The 22,132-nt window shown below is 55.3% G+C and overlaps 2 protein-coding genes across 8 annotated transcripts in view; one reads left to right on the top strand and one right to left on the bottom strand.

The window, feature by feature from the left end:
- Positions 1-992: 992 nt before the first annotated feature.
- MRPL40 (mitochondrial ribosomal protein L40) lies at positions 993-4,268 on the bottom strand. Of its 3 annotated transcripts, none has more exons than XM_032472079.1 (4): positions 4,107-4,268; positions 3,236-3,319; positions 2,195-2,353; positions 993-1,395 (listed from the first exon to the last, which is right to left on the bottom strand). In XM_032472079.1, exons 2-4 carry the CDS (start codon positions 3,307-3,309, stop codon positions 1,071-1,073), a joined length of 558 nt encoding a protein of 185 aa, XP_032327970.1. In that variant the 5' UTR covers positions 3,310-3,319; positions 4,107-4,268; the 3' UTR covers positions 993-1,070. The 3 variants fall into 3 exon arrangements, with proteins under 3 accessions (XP_032327970.1, XP_032327968.1, XP_032327967.1); XM_032472077.1 differs by lacking the exon at positions 4,107-4,268 and adding an exon at positions 3,708-4,043; XM_032472076.1 differs by lacking the exon at positions 4,107-4,268 and adding an exon at positions 3,487-3,647.
- Positions 4,258-22,132, top strand: part of LOC102503957 (protein HIRA) — a 56,444-nt gene continuing 38,569 nt past the window's right edge. For 2 of the 5 annotated variants that reach the window (XM_032472071.1, XM_032472072.1), the window contains exons 1-5: positions 4,258-4,503; positions 16,267-16,329; positions 17,582-17,692; positions 18,879-18,969; positions 20,133-20,227. In XM_032472071.1, coding sequence (XP_032327962.1) covers positions 4,467-4,503; positions 16,267-16,329; positions 17,582-17,692; positions 18,879-18,969; positions 20,133-20,227 — 397 coding nt within the window. In that variant the 5' untranslated portion in view covers positions 4,258-4,466. The other 3 variants (XM_032472075.1, XM_032472073.1, XM_032472074.1) reach the window with 2 other exon arrangements.

Here is a 22,132-nt window from a genome sequence, read left to right on the forward strand (position 1 = left end):
GCCCACCAAGGCAAAGAAAGGGCCACACAAGACATGAGGAACAAGTGCCCGTGCCCAGGGGGTGGGGGGCAGCGCCAAGCTGCAATTCTGGGGGTGGCAGGCCAGCTGGCCAGCGGCTGCAGAAGAGGCAAGGCTGCAGGACTCAGGATCCCATGTGACTTCCTGATCCAGTAAAAGCGCTTATCTGGTGCTTAAACCAAAGTGGACCCCACACAGGGAGCAGGGACAGGGGCCTGTTTCCCTGGTTGGTTTGCACTCAGGTGGTAAAGGGGCCCTGATGCAGACATGGCTCCCTGCTGATCCCGAACCCTCCCCTTGAGGCTGCATCACATCCCCGCCTCCTTCCTAGATGCACTGGCCAACACCCCCGCAGCTTGGGGGGACTCTATATGGAGTCGGGGTACTTATATGTCATTAGGTTAAAATGAGGCCTTTGAGGGGATAGGATCCAATCTGACTGGGGCCCCTGCAAGAAGAGATGCAAGACACACACACACAGACGGATGAACACGTGGGGACACGGGGAGAGGCCTCAGGAGGAAACAGCCCTGCAAAAGCCTGGCTCTTGGATATCCAGCCTCCAGAGAAACGCTTTCCTGTTTAAGCCCAGAGTCCGCAATGTTTTGTTCCGTCGGCCAGAGCTCACCGCTCCAGGCGCACAGCACCTGGACACACCTAGACGACAGAGTACCCTCAGCTGGCCAGGTATCGCACCCTGGAGCACAGGGCAGCTGTAACTGGAGTCCTGGAGGGCCTGCTGCCTCCTCTTCTGTCTAGCAACCCCCACCCCCCAAGGCTGGCCCTGCTCCTCCCCCTGTGCTGCTGCCTGTCCCTCACCTCCACTCCCTCCCGGGGAGCTCTCTGCCTCCTGCTGGTGGAGTCAGCCCCACATACCTGGAGGGCAACGGGCAAGGTCTTAGCCCTCCTCTCCCCCAGGCGAGCCTCTCTCACCCCCCGCACAGCCTCGGGTGAATTAATTTTGACTCTGACACTTGCTCTTAAATATTTATTCACTGCATGCCGTCACAGGCAGGCCTGACCCAGGCATCTGGGCGCGGCTGCCAGCAGCTCTACCTCTTGAACTCCACCTGTGTGTACACTTTGGTGATGTCGTGGTACCTGCCTTCTGGGGGCTGGTAGTTGGAGATGGGAGGCGTGTAATCTGGTCCTTGTCTCTCAAAGGGGAACAGACCAGGGTCCCGTTTGGTGGCCTCAGCATGGAGCTCCGGGGCTGTGAGCTGCAGCTCCCGCAGAGCTTCCTGCTGGGCCTGGAGCAGGGACCGGACAGCATCCCTCTCCGCCTCATGCTCCCGCTGCTTGTACAGTGACCACTTCTTCAGAAGCAGGGCCCTGCGCTCGCTCTCCTCGAAGGGGAGCTCTGCCGGAGGCCGCTGTCTGGGAACACAAGAAACCAAGGGCATGAGCACTGGCCTCGCTGACCAACCTCATGCCACCCCAGCATCCCCACTGCCAGACACGGAGGGAACTTGGCGACAAGTTGAGGAATGGAATGTTGAATGTGGCAGTAGCAGCCACGACCGCCAGGAACCAGTGCGGTTTGCTCCACGTGGAGACAAGAAAGAATAGAAGCACCTCCTTGGCTCCAGGCGGGGCTGCCTGTGCTGAGAGGGGCTCTGGGAAAAGCCAGGCACTGTTATGAAAGTGGACAGCAAAATCCCAATGAGTCAAGTGCCTACACCAGCCCAGGAGGCCCAGAAAAACACCTGCGTGTCCACTTGCATGGCAAAGTGTTACTTTATAAATGGTACGTGCTTCTTACAGGAAGGCAGCAACCCCACCAACCCCACACATGACACACCCCAACTATGAGTATCTGCATCTGAGAGCAAGAGGCTATGGTCTCCTACCATCAGGATGGGGCAGCAGCTGCAGTCCCGGGCCCAGGTCGTCCGTCACAGCTGACTCCTCTTGCAAGGGCAGCAGTGCGAACTCGCTCAGGCACCTGCCCTGCTCATCAGCCATTGCTGAGTTTCCCTCCCGCACTCAGCAAGGGCAGCCTGAACCCAAGAAGACTTTCTCCAGCTCCCACGAAGACAATCCGGGAGAAAAGGACTCAGACGAGGCCAAGTCAGCCTGAACCTACGACCCCTTCCCATTACAGGTGCAAACAGAACCCCTGAAGGTGACAGAACTCCTCTGCTGGAGGCCCCCCACCCAGAGGGAGGGCCCTCACCTTGTTTTGTTCAAGAACTTGACTGGCGTGATGAAGTCCTCAATGGGAATTAGCTCCTGGCTTGCCTTTTCCAGCCGTCGGATCCTCTTTTTCAAGCGGTCCTTTGCTGCCTGGTCCTTTTTGGGATCAACTTTTTTCTTCTTTCGCAGAGGCTCTGCTCTAAAGGGTAAAGCAAACATGAGATATGTTCCTCTTCTGTCTCGTGAACATGCAGAGACGTGGCGCCCGATGAAGCACCCCCAAACGCACACTGAACTCTCCACTAGGTAAGGAACTATGTGAGCCTGAACTCCTAGGCTGAGTGTGGCAGGGAGACCATATCCCGAGGGTCCTGCTGAGAACCCCGTAGGCACAGCCACCCCAGGAAGGGGTGGCGAAACTTCATGGGATGTCAGGATAAATTAAAGGAAGGGCTCATCTTTACAACTGGGGTTCGGGGGCACCTTGAGGTAACACTGAAAAGTAAAAATAGCAAACAGATGAATTAGAAGTTTATTATTCAGATCTTGAATGGATTTGTGATTTATAACGTTGATTTGATAAGACTAAGAAAGTCTAGTAAAAGTGACTGGCAAGTTCTTACTTACTTTTCAAGATTTTTTAACAAATTTCCCCATCCCCGAGCACTGACAAAAGTTTGATTTACTCTGAGGAACACATCTCCTATGATGATAATAAACTACTGAGAACACATCAAATCCTCCGGTATCAAGACTGAGTTTCATGAATCAAATCCCTAGAAAGAATCCGGCATCCCAGGTGGAAAAACGAATCCTCACACATCGTCCCACCTCTCCAGGGAGCAAGAAATCAAAGTGCTGGGCTCTTTAAAACACACACGAATCCCTTCAAGGCTAGTTTTTCTTTAGGCCGCTTTTACACTTGGTTTTTGTTTTCTGATTACAGGCAGTAACAGTGTTCCGTATGAAATGACAAAAAAAGTTTCTGCCTGAATGTAACCGAGATCCTTTGCCAACCGAGCGCTGGGCGTCCCGGCGCGTCCCCGCGGGCGACTGAGGCGGGGCCCGCAGCCGGGCTTACCTCATGGGCACGAGTCCCCAGAAGGACAGCAGCGAAGCCCGCTGGTGCGCGTCCCTGGTCTGCGCCGGCCACATTCCCAGAAGCCTGCAAGAGACGGCGCATGAATAAGCGCCTGACTCCGCCGCCCGCCCGCCGGGAATGGAGAACTCAGTGATGACGCCCTCGTAACTGCTGGGTCAGGCCGCCAGGCCGGCGGGGAGTCTTCACCCACGTCCCCGCGCGTCCTGGGCTCCCGGCCGGGCCGCACTCACCTGCTGGGCGGGCGCAAAGCGCACCAGACCGCCCCCAGCGCCGCGGCCGCCATGGCTCCGGGTCGGGGACGGCGCTTCCGGGAACGCACCCCTCGGCGGCCAGGCCCGCCGTGCGTTGCTCACCCGTCCGGCCGCCGCGCCGCCCCGCGTTCCCGCGTTCCGGCCGCCGCGCCTGGCCCGCCCCCCGACGTGGCCCCGCCCCCGTGCCCGGTGCCTCGCACCTCGCGCCGGCCGGGGTCCTTCTTCCCGCCGGCGCTGCCCCGGCCGCTCCCAGGCGACTCGGCCTGCGCTCCGCGAGGGCCGAGCCTGCAGTGCAGCCGGCCGTCCAGTAAGCGCGCCCGCCCGGGCCGGCTCTCCCGCCGGCGTCCGAGCCAGGGCCTCGGTGACTGCACCCCGCGCGGCACGTGGCCTGCGCTCGCGGGTGCCCAATGAACGCGCGCTCGGGCAGGCGGAAGCCAGTTAATTAGTCTGCTCGACACCGGCGGGCGGAGCCGCGAGGCCGTCCGCGCCGCGCCGTCCCGCCTGGCTCCGCCGGCCCTCCGCACCCCTGACCCTGCTCGCCCGCCCGCCTGCTCCCGGCCGGCCGTCCCCTCGCCCGCGGCCCCGGGGGGCGGACCCACCTGCCCGCCCGCTGGCCGGCCGAGGAGTCGGGCGGCCCGTGCGCACGGGGAGCGGTTTCCCGCCGGGGCGGTTTGGCAGGTGCGCGCCGTGACTTCCGGCGTTGCCCGGGAGCCGCCGGAGGAGGAGCGGCGCAGGGGATGCGGCTGTGGCGGCGGCGGCGGCGGCCGAGCGCGGGGGTCGGCTGTGGCGGCGGCGGCGGGGGGCGCGGGCCGGAGATGGCGCGGCGGCGCTGAAAGCGCGGGGCGGGCGGCGGCCGAAGGGCGGGCGGCGCGGGCAGCGGCGGCGGCGGCGGCGGCTCCATGGCTCGGGCGCGCTGAGGGACGCGGCTCTCGCCTCAGCCCGGCGGCGGCGGCCGAACAATGAAGCTCCTGAAGCCGACCTGGGTCAACCACAATGGTGAGTGCGCGCGGGGGTCGCGGAGAGCCGAGCCCGCAGCCGGGCCGGGGTCCAGAGCTGGGCGGGAGGCGCGCGCAGGCCCTGCCTGCCTGGCTCCGATGCCAGGTGCCCGGTGCCCCGGCGGCGGAGCGGACTCTGCCCTCGCGCGGGGAGCCAGGGAGCTGGGCACGTGCTCCGCCCGGCCGCGGCCACGTCCGCCCTCGCCCCCGGCCACCCACCCGTGGGCCGAGCAAGGGTCGCGGCCTGGCCCCGGGGAGCAGCCCTAGGAGCCGGCCGGGTCGTGCGGGGTGGTCCAGTGTGTGAAACCGGGCCGGAATCCCCGCCGTGACCCTTCAGTTGTGGGGTGCAGACCTGGCATGGGCATGCTCTACCATGCGGAAGGGCTGGATCTGGTGACAGTGCCTCCAGTGGGGACTGTGGCTGCGGCCCAAGGCACCACGTGCACTCTGAGCTGGAGCATCTGGGTGACTTGAGTTGAGGCCCATAGGGCAGAGGTGTGTTCTGGAAGAGGGTCTTCCTTAGCTCTGTGGCAGGGGCTCCAAAGCACACCCTGGGAAACAGACTCATCCAGGCCTCTGGTTGGGAAGAGACTCATACAGAGAAACCCGTGGCAACCAGCAGTTTCGTCACAGTTCCATCTTGTCTGCACACCTGCTGCAGGAGTTGGCCTTGCTCCCCCAGGAGGTGAGGGGAGAAAGTCACCATCTCCCTGCTGACAGTGCTGAAGCCCCTGGGAACAACCCAGGGCCCACAGCTGGCTGGCCTGCCTGCCTGCTGATAGCAAAGGGTCACCCTGATTCGTTCCTCTTTTCTACTTGGCTGTGCGACTAGAGGGAGCCACGGTTTTCTTTTAGAGCAAGTGAAGTGGATGGTCTTGCTTTTCTGAAGCATGTAGCTTTTAAGTTTTGAACTTGATCCCTGGACACTTTCCACCTCTTGTCTGTTCCTTCAGTCTGTGTTCCCCTGTCCCATTTCCTGCAGGACATCATCCTCATTTTTCAGGCCCGGGTGAGGTCGCTTTCTCCTGATGTTACCGTTGCTCCTGAGTTGCTCTGGATGTGCTCTGTTCCTGTGAGTGTGCACTCCGGGCACTCGCCTCCGTGTTCTCTGTCACTGTCAGCAGTGCCTTCCACACAACAGGCACTTGATGATGTGGGCCGGCACAGCTGTGAGCTGAGGTGGCCCTGACCTACAGAGACAGCGAGACTTACTGTGCGTGAAAGCAGAAGCGCGGGGGTCTAGTTTCGCTTCTCCTGTGTTGCTCTCCAAGAGCGTTTCCTGATGTGAGTGTGAGCTCTTCTCTGGAGAACAGGGCAGACATTCAGTAGTTACACACTGTGGTGCTGGTGAATCAGGAAATGTCGTATTATGAGTTTGCGGCTGTGCGAGTGGCATCTGAAGGAATTTGCAGTTTGCACCACTTTGCCTGGATGAGTTTGTGTGTGTAGCGGACCGTTCTCCAGTCTCTCTTCTGCCCTGTAATTTCTCACTTGATGGCGAACTTCTATGTAGAACACAAGTTTTATGCTGTGTAAGCATAAGTCAGTCAAGATGCTTAAGCGATTATTTAAGTGCAAATGAGTGAGAGTCTTTGACCAGGTCAGCAGCCAGTCATCCCAGCCTGGCAGAGTGGGCAGGGCAGTGAGCCTGGGGCCTCTCTGCCGTCCTAGAGCAGAAACTATGGTATCTGCCCCTCCATCTTCATGGTCCGGTTATGGTGTTCTCTTGGGAAGGAAGACAGCTCTCCAGGCTATAAAGTGCTTTGGAAACCTAATAGACAGTGATCAAAGCAATTGAGACTCTTTAAAACCTGTTCTTTGTCAAATTTCCTCTCTTTTAAAATCTCTTGAAATCCACCCTGTCCCATGGAGTGTTTGGCGGGGCTATGGGGATAAATTACTGCTGTCCTGAAGGACACAATGATGGTCCGAATCACTGCTGAGCCTCCCGTAGAGACTGGTGGGTGTTAGGAGCTGCCTGGAGTGGGGAGAGGGGTGGGCAGGAAAGCTGCCAGCCGCACTTGGGATTAACAAACCAGGAGGAGTGTGGTGCTTTGGAGAGTGCACCATTGCACTTTCCGGCTTCCCAACTCTGCATTCATGTCTCCTGACTCCTTATTCAGCTCAAACATACTTTTTCTGGTGTCTGAGTCCAGAGAGGGAAAGAGCAGAGAGTCCTGCGCTTTCCCTGTGGCTGTGACTGGAGAGGGCAAGTTGAAAGCCCTGGAGAGGGCAAGTTGAAAGCCGAGGGGGAAGCAGCTACTGGGGGTGGGTGTGCTCTGGGTCTTCGTCTTTCCAGCCTTTGGTGATGGTAAGACCTCTTCTCCAAGGCAGGGTTTCTCTGTCTCTGCGCTGTGGACATTTTGGACCATGTTGTTGTAGAGACCAGCCTGCATGTCTTGGGACGTTGGCAGCGTCCCTGGCCTCTCCCCACCCAATGCCAGTAGCACCTTTACACACACACCCTGTTGTGACAATTGAAAGTGTCTCCAAATGTTGCCAGTGTTCCCTGTTGGCCAGATCACCCCCACCTGAGAATCACTGTTGTAAGGTGATCAGGAAGTTCATAGATCTTTAAGTCGTATCACAGTAACGAGCCTTGGACTTGGAATCAGACTGACTACCACACACCATCGTTTATCAGCTGTAAGTCTTGTGCTTGTGGCTCCACTTCTGGGCCTCGCTAAAGCTGAAGAAACGTGCTCCTCCCTGCATTTCGCCGTCCCAGATGTTAAAGACTGTCTTTGATTAAGATGTGCAGCAAGAGCTGATGATGCTTCTCATGTACACGGAAGTCATATGTTAGGCACTGTTCTCACACAGCCACCTGGTTCACTCTGTTTTTGGCTATAGTATTCCGTTAATATTTTATTTTAGGCTTGGCCAAAATAAGGTTCATTTCTAAGTTAGGTTATGACCATGTATTGGTCAGAAAGTGAAAGCAGTTGGGCTTTTGGTTGTAGAAAAATGTATTTGTACGTTGAGAAAATTTCATTGAGATTCACGGTTCTTCACGTCCCTGGGCCTTCGTTCTTGAGACTCCTTCTGGATTTCTCACGGGGTTTGTGTGCAGCTCTGCAGTGAAGCCCATTCTAACCAGAAGGTTGGGGACTGAAAGACCTCGTCCTTCTTTGGCCTCTGGCTCACACTTTGATGGCAGTGTTGTAGAAAGGTGTTTGGCCAGTTTTCTATAATGGGATGATTTGTCAGTTAATCACATTGCTGTAGGTGTGTGTTTTCTCTGTCCTGTGATCGGATTATTTCCCTGCCCTGTCTCATTCCACGAAGGATTGAAGACACCCTACTGAGACACACCGCATCTTGGGGAAGGGGGAGTGTGGGGAAGGGCGGTGCAACAGTGGAGCCAGGCTGGGTGTGGACAGGCCCCACACAGCTACTGGGGCCTCTGCAGACCTATCTTGGTGAACGGGCCAGGAGGGACCCAGACTGTGACACGTTATGATCACAGAGACATTAAGATAAACCGGGCGGTTGCTCTAGATCAGGGGTCCTCAGCCGGCCAGTGTCTGGAGATGTTCTTGGTTTCCCAGCAGGAGGGGTGCTGCTGGTGTCCAGTAGAAAGAGCACGGGATGGCTGCTGATCACACTGCAGCACAGAGGACATTCCCCCATGAGCACGTGGCAGTGCCTGGCTGAGAAACTGCTCTGGGCAAGGAAAGCCTTACAGTTATCTGCCTTTTCACCTGTTTGTCTCATCCTTCCAACTAGGTCGTAAGCTTCTTGAAGACAAGAGTTGTGCCTTTTATTTTGGAGTCATGTAGTCCTGCTCTTGAGTCTCCATGCTCTGCTCCTCAGCAAGTATGTGTCACAGAATGTTCTCGACACATCTTACACAGGTCGGTTTCACGAGGCTGGTAACAGCTGCTCACCGGCGAGGGCTCAGGAGATGCAAGCTCTCTTCACAGTCTCTCACTGTCTTATGCCTGAAGACAGTGGGTTGATTTAAAAAATAACCAGGTTTCATCTGGAGAAGATTCAAAAGAAATGTGGGTGGAGTTTGCCGTGGGTAACCCACTTGTGGAGTTTTCACTGACTGATGCACCAGACACTGGATCCCTCTGGAGAGAAGTTCTAGAGATCAGAGGTGATGAGGAAGCTGTGTGCTAGGAGGAAGGGGAACAGGCCATGCTCCAGAATCAGGGCAGATGGCAGCCCCAGGAAGGAGGGCCTGGTTTGTTGGTGCGCCCTTGGGCTGAGTCTGGACCCAGAAGGACCGGAGGACCGTGAAGGCAGAGGCTGGATGGAGGAGGGCTGAGAGCCTCGGGAGGGAGCTGAAAGCTCTGTGGGAGCGGGATGGAGCAGGGATGTGAGCACGTGTCTGCCTTCTGCTGCAGGGGCAAGTCTTGATGGCCCTAAGCCGGAGTGTGGGTGAGGGCCAGGGACACGTTGGGGACCAGGCACGGGGGGGCCGTTCCAGCCGATACGACTGGGAGGGGTGCTGCTGGGGGCTTGTGGGGAGTCGGGGAAGAAGGGGTGCTTGAGCTGCCCATCCCATCTCTCCTTGGGACTCCCCTGCCCTGCGTGTGGCAGCCAGCCTGTGACCGCAAGGACGGGCCCACATGGCAGGACTGGAGGGGAGGGTGGAAAGTCGGGGCTCCTCGAGCGGCTCACCAGAGCACCTTGAAGCTGACCCTTCTTAAGACTGGCTGTGAGCTCCTGTGTTATCCATGGTGCTCCTGTGACCTGTAGCATCTCTGACAGGACAGTTTGCAGAAGGAAGCTTAGGTTGAGTGAGGTGGGGGACCCCCGGGGCCAGACCAGAGGTGAGGGCCCTGCATTACCTTCACCTGCTTGGTCACTAGGGGAGCAAGCTGGAACCAAGCAGAGGTCTCAGTGCTGAGGCTGGCCCCTTCGGCTTGGAGAGCTGGGCTACCTTTCCTCCTTGGGAATCGCCTTCAGAAACCACGGGGTGCAGCTTGGGACCAGAACCCCCCAGGCAGGGCTGCTTCTGGCACTCAGGGGGCCAGAGCTTTCTATTGAGGTGCCCAGTGCACCTTCTCTGGCATTTAGTTTTTGAGAGTTCTCCAGTCGAGGGGTATCAGCAGAATGTTCTCAGGGAGGAACTGGGGGGGTGGGGGAGCTGTGCCCTAGTCGTGGACTTTGAGTCGGCCCCATTTGCCTGCTGGGGCCAGCTCGGTCCCACACCCTCCCTCACACGGTCCCTGCTACCTGCTGACATCCACTGTAGCCAGAGAGGTAGCTGACCACACCACTGAAAGTAAGCCCTCAGAGTGCTGAGCCAGGCCTGCAGCTCAGGGGCACGCCGTAACTGAGTGCGCAGGAGGTGGATGGGAGGTGGCCGGCAGACATGTAGCCCACCGTGTCTGCTGCCTTGACTGGTAGAGTTACTTGTTTCATAAAACTTGCTGTTCATTCTGGCTGGTGCCACGAACAGGTCAGACCTTGTGGTGGAGTCCGGTGGGGGTTCCAGTGACGCAAGGACACATTTCACCCAGGTCCTCCCCAGGGAGCCCACTTACATAGTTGTGTCTTGCTGTTCTTCTAGGAGGGGGCATTGATGAAACAAAACAGATCGCAAATGGTTTAGAGCAATGCTGGCAAAATAAAAACCCATTTAGGTCAAAACTTGATGCTTTTGAAAGCAATACCTGCCTTGATGCATTAACCAGCCCAGGGCAGGGAAGCTGCCTGGCCATAGCCCCGGCAGTGGGGAGCAGACAGAAGGCAGCACAGCTCACTCGAGGGCCAGGATAGGCCTTCATCCAAGCGGACTCCTGGTCTCTGCACCCTCCACCAGTTCCCGCACAGAAGGGCACTCGATGAATTCATCCCCTCAGCAGGTCATGAGAGTGATTGTGGGGCGAGGTGGGGGGCTGCACGTGGACTAGGCAGTGAGACTGGGAGGGCATCTGCGGGGCATCCTGTGTAAGAAGGGGATGCCAGGAGGGGCGGACTGGGGGCATCACAAATGGGGCGTCACAGTGGTGGGCGGGTGGGTGTGGGAGAAGCAGCAGACAGGTGAGCCTGGGGTAGAGGTGGTGGGGAGAGTTTTAAATGCAGTGCTTTGTGGCACATGTGAGCAGAGACCTTGTTGTGAGTGGAGAATTACTGAGGAGCTCCTGGGGGGCTTTATTCCTAGAGGGAGGGCCCCTGGACGGGCACGGTGGCCACCACATAGGCCTGGTAGAGGTGAGAGAGGCTGCCAGCTGAGGGAGGAGCCAGAACTTGCCTGGTGGGTTTGAGGAGGAGTGGGGATGGTGACGGAGCTGGAACTGCCAGTACCCAGGACCCGTGGGCACTGGTTCTCAGCATGATGGGCACAGAGGAGGAAGGCGGCCTGAGGAGGGTCTTAGAGGTCTTTCTGTGCTGGGACTCAGCGGGCAAGGGGGCAAGGGAGAACCTGCCACAAGGCTGCAGCCCTGGTCTGGGCAGGGTGACCCGGTGGTGTTGGCGGCTGAGAGAGGGCTAGACCCAGTGTGTCATGAGCATTGTGAGCATTACACGCATGTTTGTATATGTAATTTACATAGTGAAATGCACAGGCATTAAGCCTACTGTGTGATGTGTTTTCACAAACACGTGTTCCCCCATCAGATTTGGAACGTTTCCTCCTCCCCAGAAAGTTCCAGTGAATGTGGAGTCACCAGGTCAAATGTGGGGTGTGAGGTAAGGGGGCAAAGGGGACCCCATGGAATCAGTGAGACTGGGAAAGGGGCAGCTAGGGAGGGAGGGAGCAGGCCGCACAGGGCCTTCCCAGACTGCCCGCCCGGGTCCTGCCCCGTCAGACGCTCAGGCTCCAGGCTAGGGCTCCTTCTCGGACTTGGTCTCTATCCTGGACTCAGACTGCTGTTGAGGAACAGGGTGGCTCCTTCTCTTTTTGGCTGTGACAGTTGCCAAATCTGATTTTACTAGGATGCCTTAATGTTGTGTGCGGATCTGGATAATGAAGCACTTTGTGGTTTGATACTTGTCATTCGGAAAATGTAAAATAATTTTTTAATAAAAGTAATACCTGTTCAGTGTAGGAAAAATGAGAAAATGCAAAAAGGAGAATACATTGTTAAAACTTTTTTATGTGGTCTCTCAGACCATTTGGAAAATATAAGAGGGTGATTTGGTGCTATTTATTATGTATACCAGATTATAAAAATACCTGAATTGCTTAAGGTCTTAGCCCAATGCCCAATATCATTGCAAATCCAGTGGGGGTTTTTTTTTTTTGAATAGCCTCCCTTCAGACAGCTAAAGTGTTTCCACTGCATCTTCCATATAAATAATATTGTAGATCTATTTTTCTTTTTTTAAATTGATATACAACATTGTATTAGTTTCAGGTGTACAACGTAATGATTCGGTATTTGTATATGTTGCAAAGTGATCACAGTGAGTCTACTTAACATCTGTCACCTCACATAGTTACAGGATTATTTTTTCTTGATGAGAACTTTTAAGATTTACTCTCTTAGCAACTGTCAAATATATGATACAATATTAACTGTAGCATTTTCTTCACTGTGTGGCTGTTAAGCTAACAGATTTTCCCCCTATGGGGAGGGGTGTTGTTTCAGTCGCTCTTAACTTTCTAATGGAACCAGGTGGGAGAGATGACTGTATTTATGGAACTTCATCCTGCAGATAATTTTCAGGGAATATCTCTGTTCTGTAAAATTAGAGGAGAAAAGAGTATGAAGAAAGACCAGAACTTTCTTGATTATATGTTGGCAGAAGCTGCAGGAGTGAGTAAGGTTTGCACACGATGTACCTGTCACTTTCTTCAACTCTAATTCGTGGCAAAAACAACAGAAAACGGTCGCGGGGTTGCTACAGCTTCCTTCCTGTGCTGTGTGCTCTCTCAGGCACCTGGCACCCTGACGTGTCCCTGTGGTCGCGCTGACTTGAGGGGACTGGAGAGGTCATTGTGGTTGATAGCGGGAGAGATGACAGCCACAGATGCTCTGTGGCTGAGGCTGTGCATGCCCCCTCCCCCACCACGGGTGGCTACTAGCCTGAGTCCCCTCCTTGGGAGAGCAGGAGCCTGCCTTCCAGATATCAGGGTGCCAGTGGTACTGAGGAGTGTTAGCATTTGGGATCTTTGCTCTGGGCCTTCTCAGCCATGAACAACAGCAGGTGTTTACTGAGCGCCAACTGTGTGCCCAGCCACTAGGTCCTGGGGACCGGGCCATGGCTGAAACAGACCACATCACTAAGCTCTTGGCGCAGACCTTCCAGTGGGTGGAGTGGACAGACGTCCAGTGGAGGAAACTATACGTGTGCAAGAGGTTGCTCCAGGGGCTGGGGAGGGAGTGCTTTCAGGGAGGGAGGTTAGGGTGGGCCTCAGAGAGAGGACCAGGCTGGGTTGGGTGCTGCATGGTAGCACCCCATGCCATCTGAGAGCAGAGAGGGGCCAGGGGCCAGCAGATGAGGCCAGGGAAGTTGCAGCAAGTTGTGCAAGCCGTTGTGAGTGCTTGTTGTTCTCCTGTCCGAGGTGGGCAGGTTTGGGCCGGAAAGACCAGCAGTTATGTTGTGGTAAAGTTAAGGATGAGAGGCCAGTGGCAGCTGGATAGGTACCTGCCCCCGAGAGCAGTGGGGCAGGAGTCTCCCCAGGAGGTTCTCGTTATAGCCCATCCTGCACAAGAAAAGGATCGGTTTTGTTATGACAGCCACTGGTGTTTTGATATTTAGCTGTGTTAATTACCTTTGTGTTATACACATGCATATACACAGCTTTTAGAAAACAGACTGTGTATGTGTTTGTCCCTCACAGAGAGAGTCTCTGTATGTTTTGCCCAGTTTCTCCTGGTGGTCACATTTTGCCCAACTGCAGTGTAATGTCACATGAACACTGGCAGACTCCAGTATCTTACGCTGATTTTCCCACATTTATTTGTGGCGCTCGTCTGTGTGGACATGGCCGATAAGCAAGTCCTGCGCTCGTTTTCACTGTGTGTAGGTTTGTGGATGCGCCACAGTCAAGACCAATTAGTTCCACATTTTTTACAGCCACACCCACCTCCCTGCCAGGCCCCTCCAGCTTATATACATATTGGTTTGGTTTGGTTTGATTTTGGTTAGCATTTTTTTAAGTAGTCACAAAATAAACATAAAACTTACCATCTTAACCATCTTTTAACCTGTAATTCAGTAGTGTTCCATACATTCATGTTGCACGACGGGTCCCCAGAACCTTTCATCTCACTAAACTGAAACTCTGTGCCCTTGAAGCAACAACTCCCCACCCCGCCCCCAGCCCCTGGCAAACCCCCTTCTACTTTCTGTCTCTGTGAACTTGAAACTGTAGGAACTTCATGTAAGTGGAATCATGTAGTATCTGTGCTTGTGAGTGGCTTATGTAAACTAACATGTCTTCAAGGTTCATGCATATTGTATCTTGTGTCAGAATTTCCTTTTCATTGTTGAGTAATATTCCATCATGTGGTTGGACCCCATTTTACTTACCCATTCATCCATCAATAGACAACTTGGGTTGCTTCCACCTCTTAGCTACTGTGACTAATACTGCTATGAAGGTAGATGTACAAATATTCTTTGAGACTCTGATTTCAGTTCTTCTGCGTATAAACCAAAAGTGGAACTGCTGGGTCATAGGTAATTCTCTTTTTTGTCAGAGTGGGTGTGGTGAGAAGGACCCGGGCAGCGGAGCCCCCCTCGGCCCCCCAGGCTCTGTGTACTCTCGAGGGTCGGGCTGACTGGTAGGTAAGTTCTCCTTGAGGAAACACCCTGCAGCTCACAGACTTCAGGAGCTGAAAGGCGCTCCAAGGGCCCAGGGGTGGTCCTTGCTGATGCCTTACAAAGACCGATGCTGGCTCAGCTGAACTTTTTTGGTTAAAATGAGAAATCCCCAGCGCAGGTTGGCTTAAGCAGAAAAGTGACTGAATTGGCATCTTGGGTTATCTCCTGTATAACAGACCTGCCAGCTTAAAACCCCGGTTTCGTTGCTTGTGATTCTGCACATGGGCAAGGCTCCTCACGGAACCTGTGGGGGTCAGGCAGCCTGGGGCTAGAAGCCTGGGGTCCTGTGTCCCGGGCCTTAGTTCTCACGGGGGACCGGGTTCTTCGGTCCTCTCTGTGTGGACAGCTAGGGCCTCCCTCAGCACAGTGGTCTCAGGGTGGCCGGTCCCTGCATAGCAGCTGGCTCTCTCCAGAGCGCAGGTGCTGGACTGCTGGGCCTCCCTTAAGGCCACAAGTGCCGCCACACTGCTTCTGTTGCTTCTGTTAGCTAAAACCTCCAGGCTCCCCCACTGCCCTCCTCACCACCCTTGAGGTATCTGCTCTTCTGACTTTCCTAAGGGGGTGCCAGCTGGTCGTTCTGGTGTCCGGCAGGACCCTGGTTGGGTCTTGGCGCTGTGGTCTTGCGGTCCCGCAGCCCCAACCCTCCTGTCTCTCTAGCCCTTCCTGAGGTGCGGTCCTCATGGCCCAGAGAGGCAGCCACCTCCTTCTCACAACTGCTTCCTCTAGCCGTCAGCCTCTGGGGAGGGTGGCACGTTCTCAGTGGCAGCTGGCAGACCCTGGCCCAGGAGTGTGTGGCCCTGCCAGCCTGAGTGATGGCGCCTCCAGTCCCTTCCCCGTGCACTCTGTGCGGCCCTCCTGTAGCCAACGGACAGGCCCTTCTCCTGAAGGTTAATGTGGGACTACTGGGGTCTGCACCATCTGGCAGGCGGGCTCTCCTCGGGCCTTTGACCGCTTTCTGCTGCTGGTCTGGCTGCTCAGACCATGCAAGTGCAGGCTGTGTCAGGGCCCGTCTCGTGAGCCCTTAGAACCAGTGCCCAGGGCAGCCGGGCTGTATTTCCCAGCATGGAACCACTTTGAGCACACCACGTGTGCCCCAGGTCCAGTCAGCTGCCACCTGGCCGAATGAGAGCTGTCGCTCTGGAGCTCTGGCTCAGGGACCAGGCCAGAGCCGCCAGCGTGACCAGGGCCTATTGCGTAGCTGTGTTGTTGGAACTCAGTAAGTTCTGGAGCAGAACAACGCGGGGTGTGATCCCCAGCCTTGCCTTGCACTGCTCCTTACTCCCCGAGACAGGAAGGCCTTCACACTTGGTGCGCCTGTTCTCTGGTGGCCATGCATAGCTGCTTCCCCTGCAACCTCGTGATGACCAGCATGGGCGAGAATGCACGTCCCCTGGTCCTGACATTCATGCCAGCCCTTACTGCAGGGTTACATCAAGAAGGCCGGCTCTCCATGGACTTTGCCACCACGCAGATGCGCGGGAGGGCTCCAGGGAGCTGGAGCGTGGTGAGGGAAGTGGGCCTTGCTTTGCCGCCACTAGTCCTGCCCAGCTGCCAGAGGGCCAGGTGGGAAAGCTAGGGCCGGTTCCCTGTGTCCGGTCTGCCGGCCAAGTGCAGACCTGTGGGAGGGAGGATGGCACCACTGTGTGAGCCACACAGTTGTGTGGCTGTTGGCACGAAGAGCTCGTGGCCTTTACAAGTGTGCACCCCGGGAGGGGCGGGCTCTTGTCCCGGGGGCCTGTCTCTGAGTGCCTGGGTCTGCAGGCTTGGTCATTCTAGTGACCGATGCTTTGTCCCACTTTCTGACTTGCAGCTATTTGAAGTCGCTTGGAGAGTCTTAGCAGATTATACTTTAACTGAAAGTTAAATCACTCCCTTTACTCACAGGTCATTTACCAGTGGCCTATTTTTCTTCCTAGGAGCAGTGGTTCAAGATATTGTTTGAATGACCAGTATTTTAAATGGCTGAGTCTGTGTGTATTCTCCAGTGAATAAAAGCAAGGTAGATGTTATATTTCTTTTTTCTTTGTTCCAGGCAAGCCAATTTTTTCAGTTGATATTCACCCTGACGGAACCAAGTTCGCAACTGGAGGACAAGGTATGTTGACAGAGCACTAGAGGGGCTCCTGCCCGCTGCCGTGCCCTACTGCCCCTGGTGCCCCATGAGCTGGAGAGAGGATGTGCTGATCTTCAGAACGGACGTGACAGTTTACATCTGAACAGGCCACCTCAAAGCCCGTTTTTGGCCCCAGTGTGCTCTGTAAATATTTTGGTGGCAGGTTTATCTTCCTGACTCCTATTGATCGGGTTAATACTGAAATCAGTCTGCATCCTGGGCCCAGCCTGATTGAGCATGGAGAGTGGCCCGGCCCCGGAGGCAAGGGCTCTGGGTCCCTTGTCGGAGCTCCAGCGGCATTTTCTCACCCCAGAAGGGAGGAGGTGGTTGAATAATGAAGTCAGTTATGTAGTTATTAGGCCCATTTTCTGGGCTCAGAGAAGCTCGACTGGAGTTCCACTGCGTTACCCAGGAGCTCTGGGCCTGGCTGGGGGGCCGGGGTTTTCTCTTTGTCTGCCAGAGGAGCTGCACCTCCCACCTACTCGGTGTAGGAAGGCCCAGGAGAGCCTCCCAGAAAGTGTGCTGAGCGGGCCAGGTAGCAGTTTCAGGCGTGCTTAATGGAAATTTTGACGCATCCATTTCCAGGCATTTTCAGGTCCTGCCATTGATGACACAAAGTTAGGTGAGGGCCGCCCTTTTGTCAGTTGTAACGGAAGTCAGAAAGAGAAGCCATTACGGAAAGGCAAAGCAGAGTGTACATCGCCTTATGACCCCAGGAACCCTGAGTGCCCTCTTAGTTGACGTCCCATCTATAGGTGACTGCAAAGGGCCGATGAGGTCATGATCTGTCCCCTCTCTTGTGTGAGGGCCCATTTCAGACTTGGTTCTCAAAATATCCAGGCAGCTGTGGGAGCAGCAGCTGGGCTGCCCGAGCGCAGAGCAGGGGGCACTCCGGGACGTCGGCTTTTCCAGCCTCTTTGCATTAGAGATGAGGGTCTGTGTCCTGGGTGGGGGTGAGGACCTTCATGGGGCCCCTGGTGGATCCGTGTTAGAGGCCAGGCTGGAGTTGAGTCCAGGGTTGTTCCTTTAGAGTCAGGCTGTCCTCAGCCTCCTTCCGAGTCTGCCGTTTCTGATCCCTGGCACGCATTTCCCCTTACTTGTGCCTGTGACGTCCGTGAGCAATTCTGGTTCCTCTGATCTGGTCACCCCTGACTTGGGACAGCTGAGTGAAGACAGTCGCAGGCTCCTGCTGGCACTCCTTACACATTGGGTTGTTTCTGCTCCTTCGTTCCAGGACAGGATTCTGGGAAGGTTGTGATCTGGAATATGTCTCCAGTCCTCCAGGAGGATGACGAGAAGGATGAAAATGTCCCCAAGATGCTTTGCCAGATGGACAATCACTTAGGTATTACAGGGTGGCCCTTTGCAGGCTTTGCGTGTCGGCACAGTGCCCAAGGCTAGCACGCGTGTCTGTGACTAGCGCGGCGGCAGCCCCCTCGGCCTGCCGTCTGAAGGCACAGACGCTGCTGCACGCCGGGGTGAGTTATTCTGCAGAAGACTCGGCCCGCCCACAGAGCCACCTTTGGACAGTCTGCAGGTACCTCTGGTGATTTCCTGCTCATGAGTCGTTACTGCCTGATTCCATGGGGCTTTGGGGCCAGTGACCTGGAAGCAGTAGGGATCTGGGGAAGGGTGCCCAAGAGACAGCTCACCACCAGTCTCAGAAGGCCACCATGTGGCTCCCGGGCCCCCGCTGGCACCTGTGGCCTTTGGACAGTGTTGTGGTTTCCTGTCCTGTGTTCGTGCCTGGGTCTCCAGCCCCTGCACCTCAGGGTAGCTGTACCTGGCTCTGGTCCCCACCTCACCGCCTCCCTGAGATGCTCCCTAGCCATTGTGTCCCCTTCCTTTGCACTGCACCCTCCTGCTCTCCCGGCCTCGGTGTCCTCTGGCCGGAGCGCAAGTCACTCACAGGCCACGTGTGGACCACACCTTGTAACGTCCCTCCTGTCACGGGGCTTCCCAAGGCCCTGAACCACCAGGACCAGAGGGGTTCTGCTGCTCTCAGTTTATAAGTGCAGGACCGGTCTACCTGCAGTGCTGACAAGTTTGGGAGATCTGGATTTAAAAGAGCTGATAGGTGGCTTGGAGTCAGAGTTTTATGCTCTACCAAGCCACTCCCCTGAAAGTTCTGGAAAAGGCACCTAGACGTTTTTAGCAAATGCTCTCATTTCAAGAATTCTCTCTACTTGGAAAGATCTACTGTCATCATTAGGCTGCCCTTTTGAAATGATGAGATTTAGTTATTTATCAGTTTCCCTGGAAATGAGCCTCCCTCTGCCAACTGATCAGCGCTGCCACTTCTCAGAAGCTATGTTATATAGCTTCCCCTCCAGACCTTGCTCTGGCTCGTTCTTGCAGCACGAGTAGGTCAGTGCTTGAACAGGGTGGTTCTTCGGGGGCCCTCACACCACAGGTGCCTGGAGGAGATGAGGCGGGTTAGGTTTTGTGAACCCTCTGCATCTTGCCAGACTGCACAGAGCAGACGGGCATGACTACTGGATTTTCATCACCTATTTTTTTTTTCTTCCCAGCATGTGTGAACTGTGTGCGGTGGTCAAACAGTGGGATGTATTTAGCTTCTGGGGGAGATGACAAACTGATTATGGTGTGGAAGCGGGCTACGTAAGCATCATTTTCCTTTCTTCTCGTTTTACTTTTAGAAGCTTCTTTGCTGGTCTGCATCACAGCACTTTCCTCCTACTGGCACCAGTCCCCAGGGCTCAACTGGGGCCTGAGCAGGAAGGCAGGCACCCCCAGCTGCCTGGGGACCTGCTCAGTGCCCCTTTTGGGGCTGCAGGGCTTCTGCTCGAAAGGGAGGATTAATCCCTACCAGGGCTGACGTCGGTGGCTCCCTTGTTCTGTCCTTCAGATGAAGCCCCCAACACAGATGGTGAAGTCAGGGTGCTCTGACGGAATCCTAGGCGGGAGTGTGGGCCACCCTTGTGGCTGTTCCCCTTTCTCTGGCAGCCTTTCCTGGGGTCCTGGGGAGTCCCCGCTGTCCCTAAAAACCCCTGCTCTGCACCCACGATGCACTCACACCTCCTGGAGACTGTTCTGTGAACCTAGGCCGAGTCCCTCAGGCTGGGTCCTGGGATGCTGGGGCCACGCAGACTGGGGACCAGACCCTCCCCTCCTGCTCAGCTGGAGTGGCCTCTGGCCATGGCTTGGAAAGGAAAGGCTGTCTCCTTCGGCCCAGCCAGCTGCTCCTGTGAGCTCTTCCCGAGGGCTCAGGAGGACTTACAGGAGTGAAGAGGCTCATTGATGCCACACCTGCGGGACCCAGGACTGCTTGTGGGGCAGAAGCCACGCCCCTGGCTGAGCACTTCTGTGCCTCAGCTCTGATGGCAGAGGTGTTCAGGTCATTACAGGAGGGCTGGAAAGTTGCTCCTGAAGCTGTTGCTTAGCCAACATGAACAGCACATTTAGTACACAATTCGGAAATCTGAACAAATGTTAAAGAAAAGCACCACAATCCCACCACCTAAGAAAAGCCACGGTTAATATGTTGGAATTTTTCCTGTGTGTCCTTCTGGTCCACCTTCCATGTGAGGATGGTGCGTGTGGTCTCCTGGTCTCTACGACGGCCTGCAGGCTGCTGCTGTCACTAGTTATACCCTAGGGTGGGTCCTGCGTGGCAGCTGTGCGGTGTTCCCCCTGGGCACAGACCGTCCCTTGCCTAGTCAGCCCTGTTCTCCAGCGGGGCACCCCGCAATCACAGTCTGTCTGTCTGTCTGCTGTGTGGTGCTGGGGTTCTGGGGCGCCCTCCTGACCCCCCTTTCACGCAGGTACATCGGGCCCAGCACCGTGCTCGGCTCCAGCGGCGAGCTGGCCAACGTGGAGCAGTGGCGATGTGTGTCCATCCTGCGGAGCCACTCAGGGGGTGAGTGGGCGGTCCAGGGGTGGGCGGCCCCAGGGCTGCCTGGGTCCTGAGAACAGCCCTGAGTTTGGGCCACCCTCCCCATCACCATCGGTCAGACCTTGCCATCCCTCGAAGTCCGTGTAGTCACCGTCCCCACTCCTGCCTTCATGGGGTGTATGTTTGTATCTTTAATGTAGAACTCCCCACGTTCCGCTGTTTATCCTGGTGAACTGAGTCACTACCTCCATCAGTGGATCACTCAGTCCGTAAGCGCACTTTATTTATTCCACAGAAACCCGCACACTGGGGCCACCAGAAGGCTTTTTACCTGACTTTTCATGTGTATGCAGAGTGTTTGAAGTAGATTTGGTGTGGAAGGAGACAGTTGTTCACACAGGACTGAAGCTGATAGCGCTCAGTTAGATGCCAGGGCTGCCTCAGAAAGACCACGGTCCAGCCAGGAGTGGCCAGAAGGGTTTGCCAGGCAGGGCAGCGGAGGCCGGAGAGGCTTGGTGTCAGAGCAGGTTGGCGGCATCAACACTGCTGGGTCTTGCCATGTGACGTGCAAGACAGCGAACATGGGGCCAGGGTGGGGAAGGCTTGAGCTGCTGGTTCACGAGGGTGTTCTTCATCTGGGAAGAGGCAGGAGGTGGAAGCGGGGCATCTGCTGGCAGTGCAGCAGGGGAAGCAGTTTCAGTGGTTCGGACGAAAGCTGCAAGGGCCCAAGCCGGGCCTTTGACAGCTGGGGCGGGAGACTGGGGCTTCGTAGGGCAGAGCGGGTGCCACCCTGCAGAGCTGGTGGTACAGACATGTGGCTTACCCTTACCTGCCCACAGGGCTCATAGTGGGGTCCTAGGTGAGCCTCCCTGGAGTGCGGACAAGGGTCTGTGAGGTCATCCAAGCGTAGGGCGGGGCTCCCGTGAGGATGCTCCTAGGGCCTCTCACCTGAGACCCTGGCTGAGCCATGACCTCGAACCTCTCCTGAGCTACCCCTGGGCTCCTCTCCAAGGCAGTGGGGCTGCCCACCTTCAGCAGGTACCTGTCACTCCTTTGCGTGGTCCTGGTAGCAGGTGGTCCTGGTAGCAGGTGTGGGCAGAACGATTTAAGAAGGAAAAAAAAAATCAGTGAAAAAGCAGAAATACATGAATAGAAAGCATTGGTCTTTGAAAGTTAAGTGTGAAAAACATATACTTCGCACATTTAATCGGGATGGGGAAAAAAACTCATAGAAAAAATTAGAAATAAAAGGTCTTAAAAAATACTTAACCCACAGGGAAAAAAGACAACAAAGAGAGCACAATGTGATGTTTATAGTATTGGACTGAAAAACCAAACAAAATACTAAGAGGAATGGAGTTTTCTAAAAAATACTTGTTTTCAAAATGGATACAGTAGGGTTAGGAAAATCTGAACAAAGTAGAAACTATTGAAGAAGCTGGAAGTTACCTTCAGAAATGGCTCCTGATCCTGAGTTATTTGTCGATGTGTTGTTTCAAACAATTAAGAAAAACTGTCCTGGAACATAGAAATATTTATTCTTCAAAGGAAGCTATTACCCTGCATTTCCAAAACCTAATAAACAATAGTGAGACAAAAGCATAGACAAATACGAATAAAGCTAGAGAAATCACAAACAGAATACTTGTGAATTTAGGAGCATTTGAAAGCAGTCACTGAATGTGATTTACAATGGGAGAATTCTGTGTAAAGTTCTCTTTTAACTGTCTTAACACACCAGGAGGTTAAGTGAGAGACGCCAGAGTTATCCTGGGAGGTGTTCTGAAAGGAGTATTAGATCATTCAGCATCAATTCCCAATACAAATGCTTTTTTAAAATGGCTGTAGAAAGCTGGTTCCTTCACGTCATAAGAGTCAGCCTGGGGCAAGTGTTACAGCCCATGGCCTGTTCCCACTGACACAGAGCAG

The sequence above is a fragment of the Camelus ferus genome, chromosome 32, assembly GCF_009834535.1.
Source record: "Camelus ferus isolate YT-003-E chromosome 32, BCGSAC_Cfer_1.0, whole genome shotgun sequence".
NCBI lineage: Eukaryota > Metazoa > Chordata > Mammalia > Artiodactyla > Camelidae > Camelus > Camelus ferus.

Coding starts and splice junctions, on each gene's coding strand:
- MRPL40 (XM_032472076.1), bottom strand. CDS start 3,539: ATGGCGGCCGCGGCGCTGGGGGCGGTCTGGTGCGCTTTGCGCCCGCCC. Junction 3,320..3,486: donor GCTTTGCGCCCGCCCAGCAG/GTGAGTGCGGCC, acceptor CGTCTCTTGCAG/GCTTCTGGGAATGTGGCCGG. Junction 2,354..3,235: donor TGGGGACTCGTGCCCATGAG/GTAAGCCCGGCT, acceptor TTTACCCTTTAG/AGCAGAGCCTCTGCGAAAGA.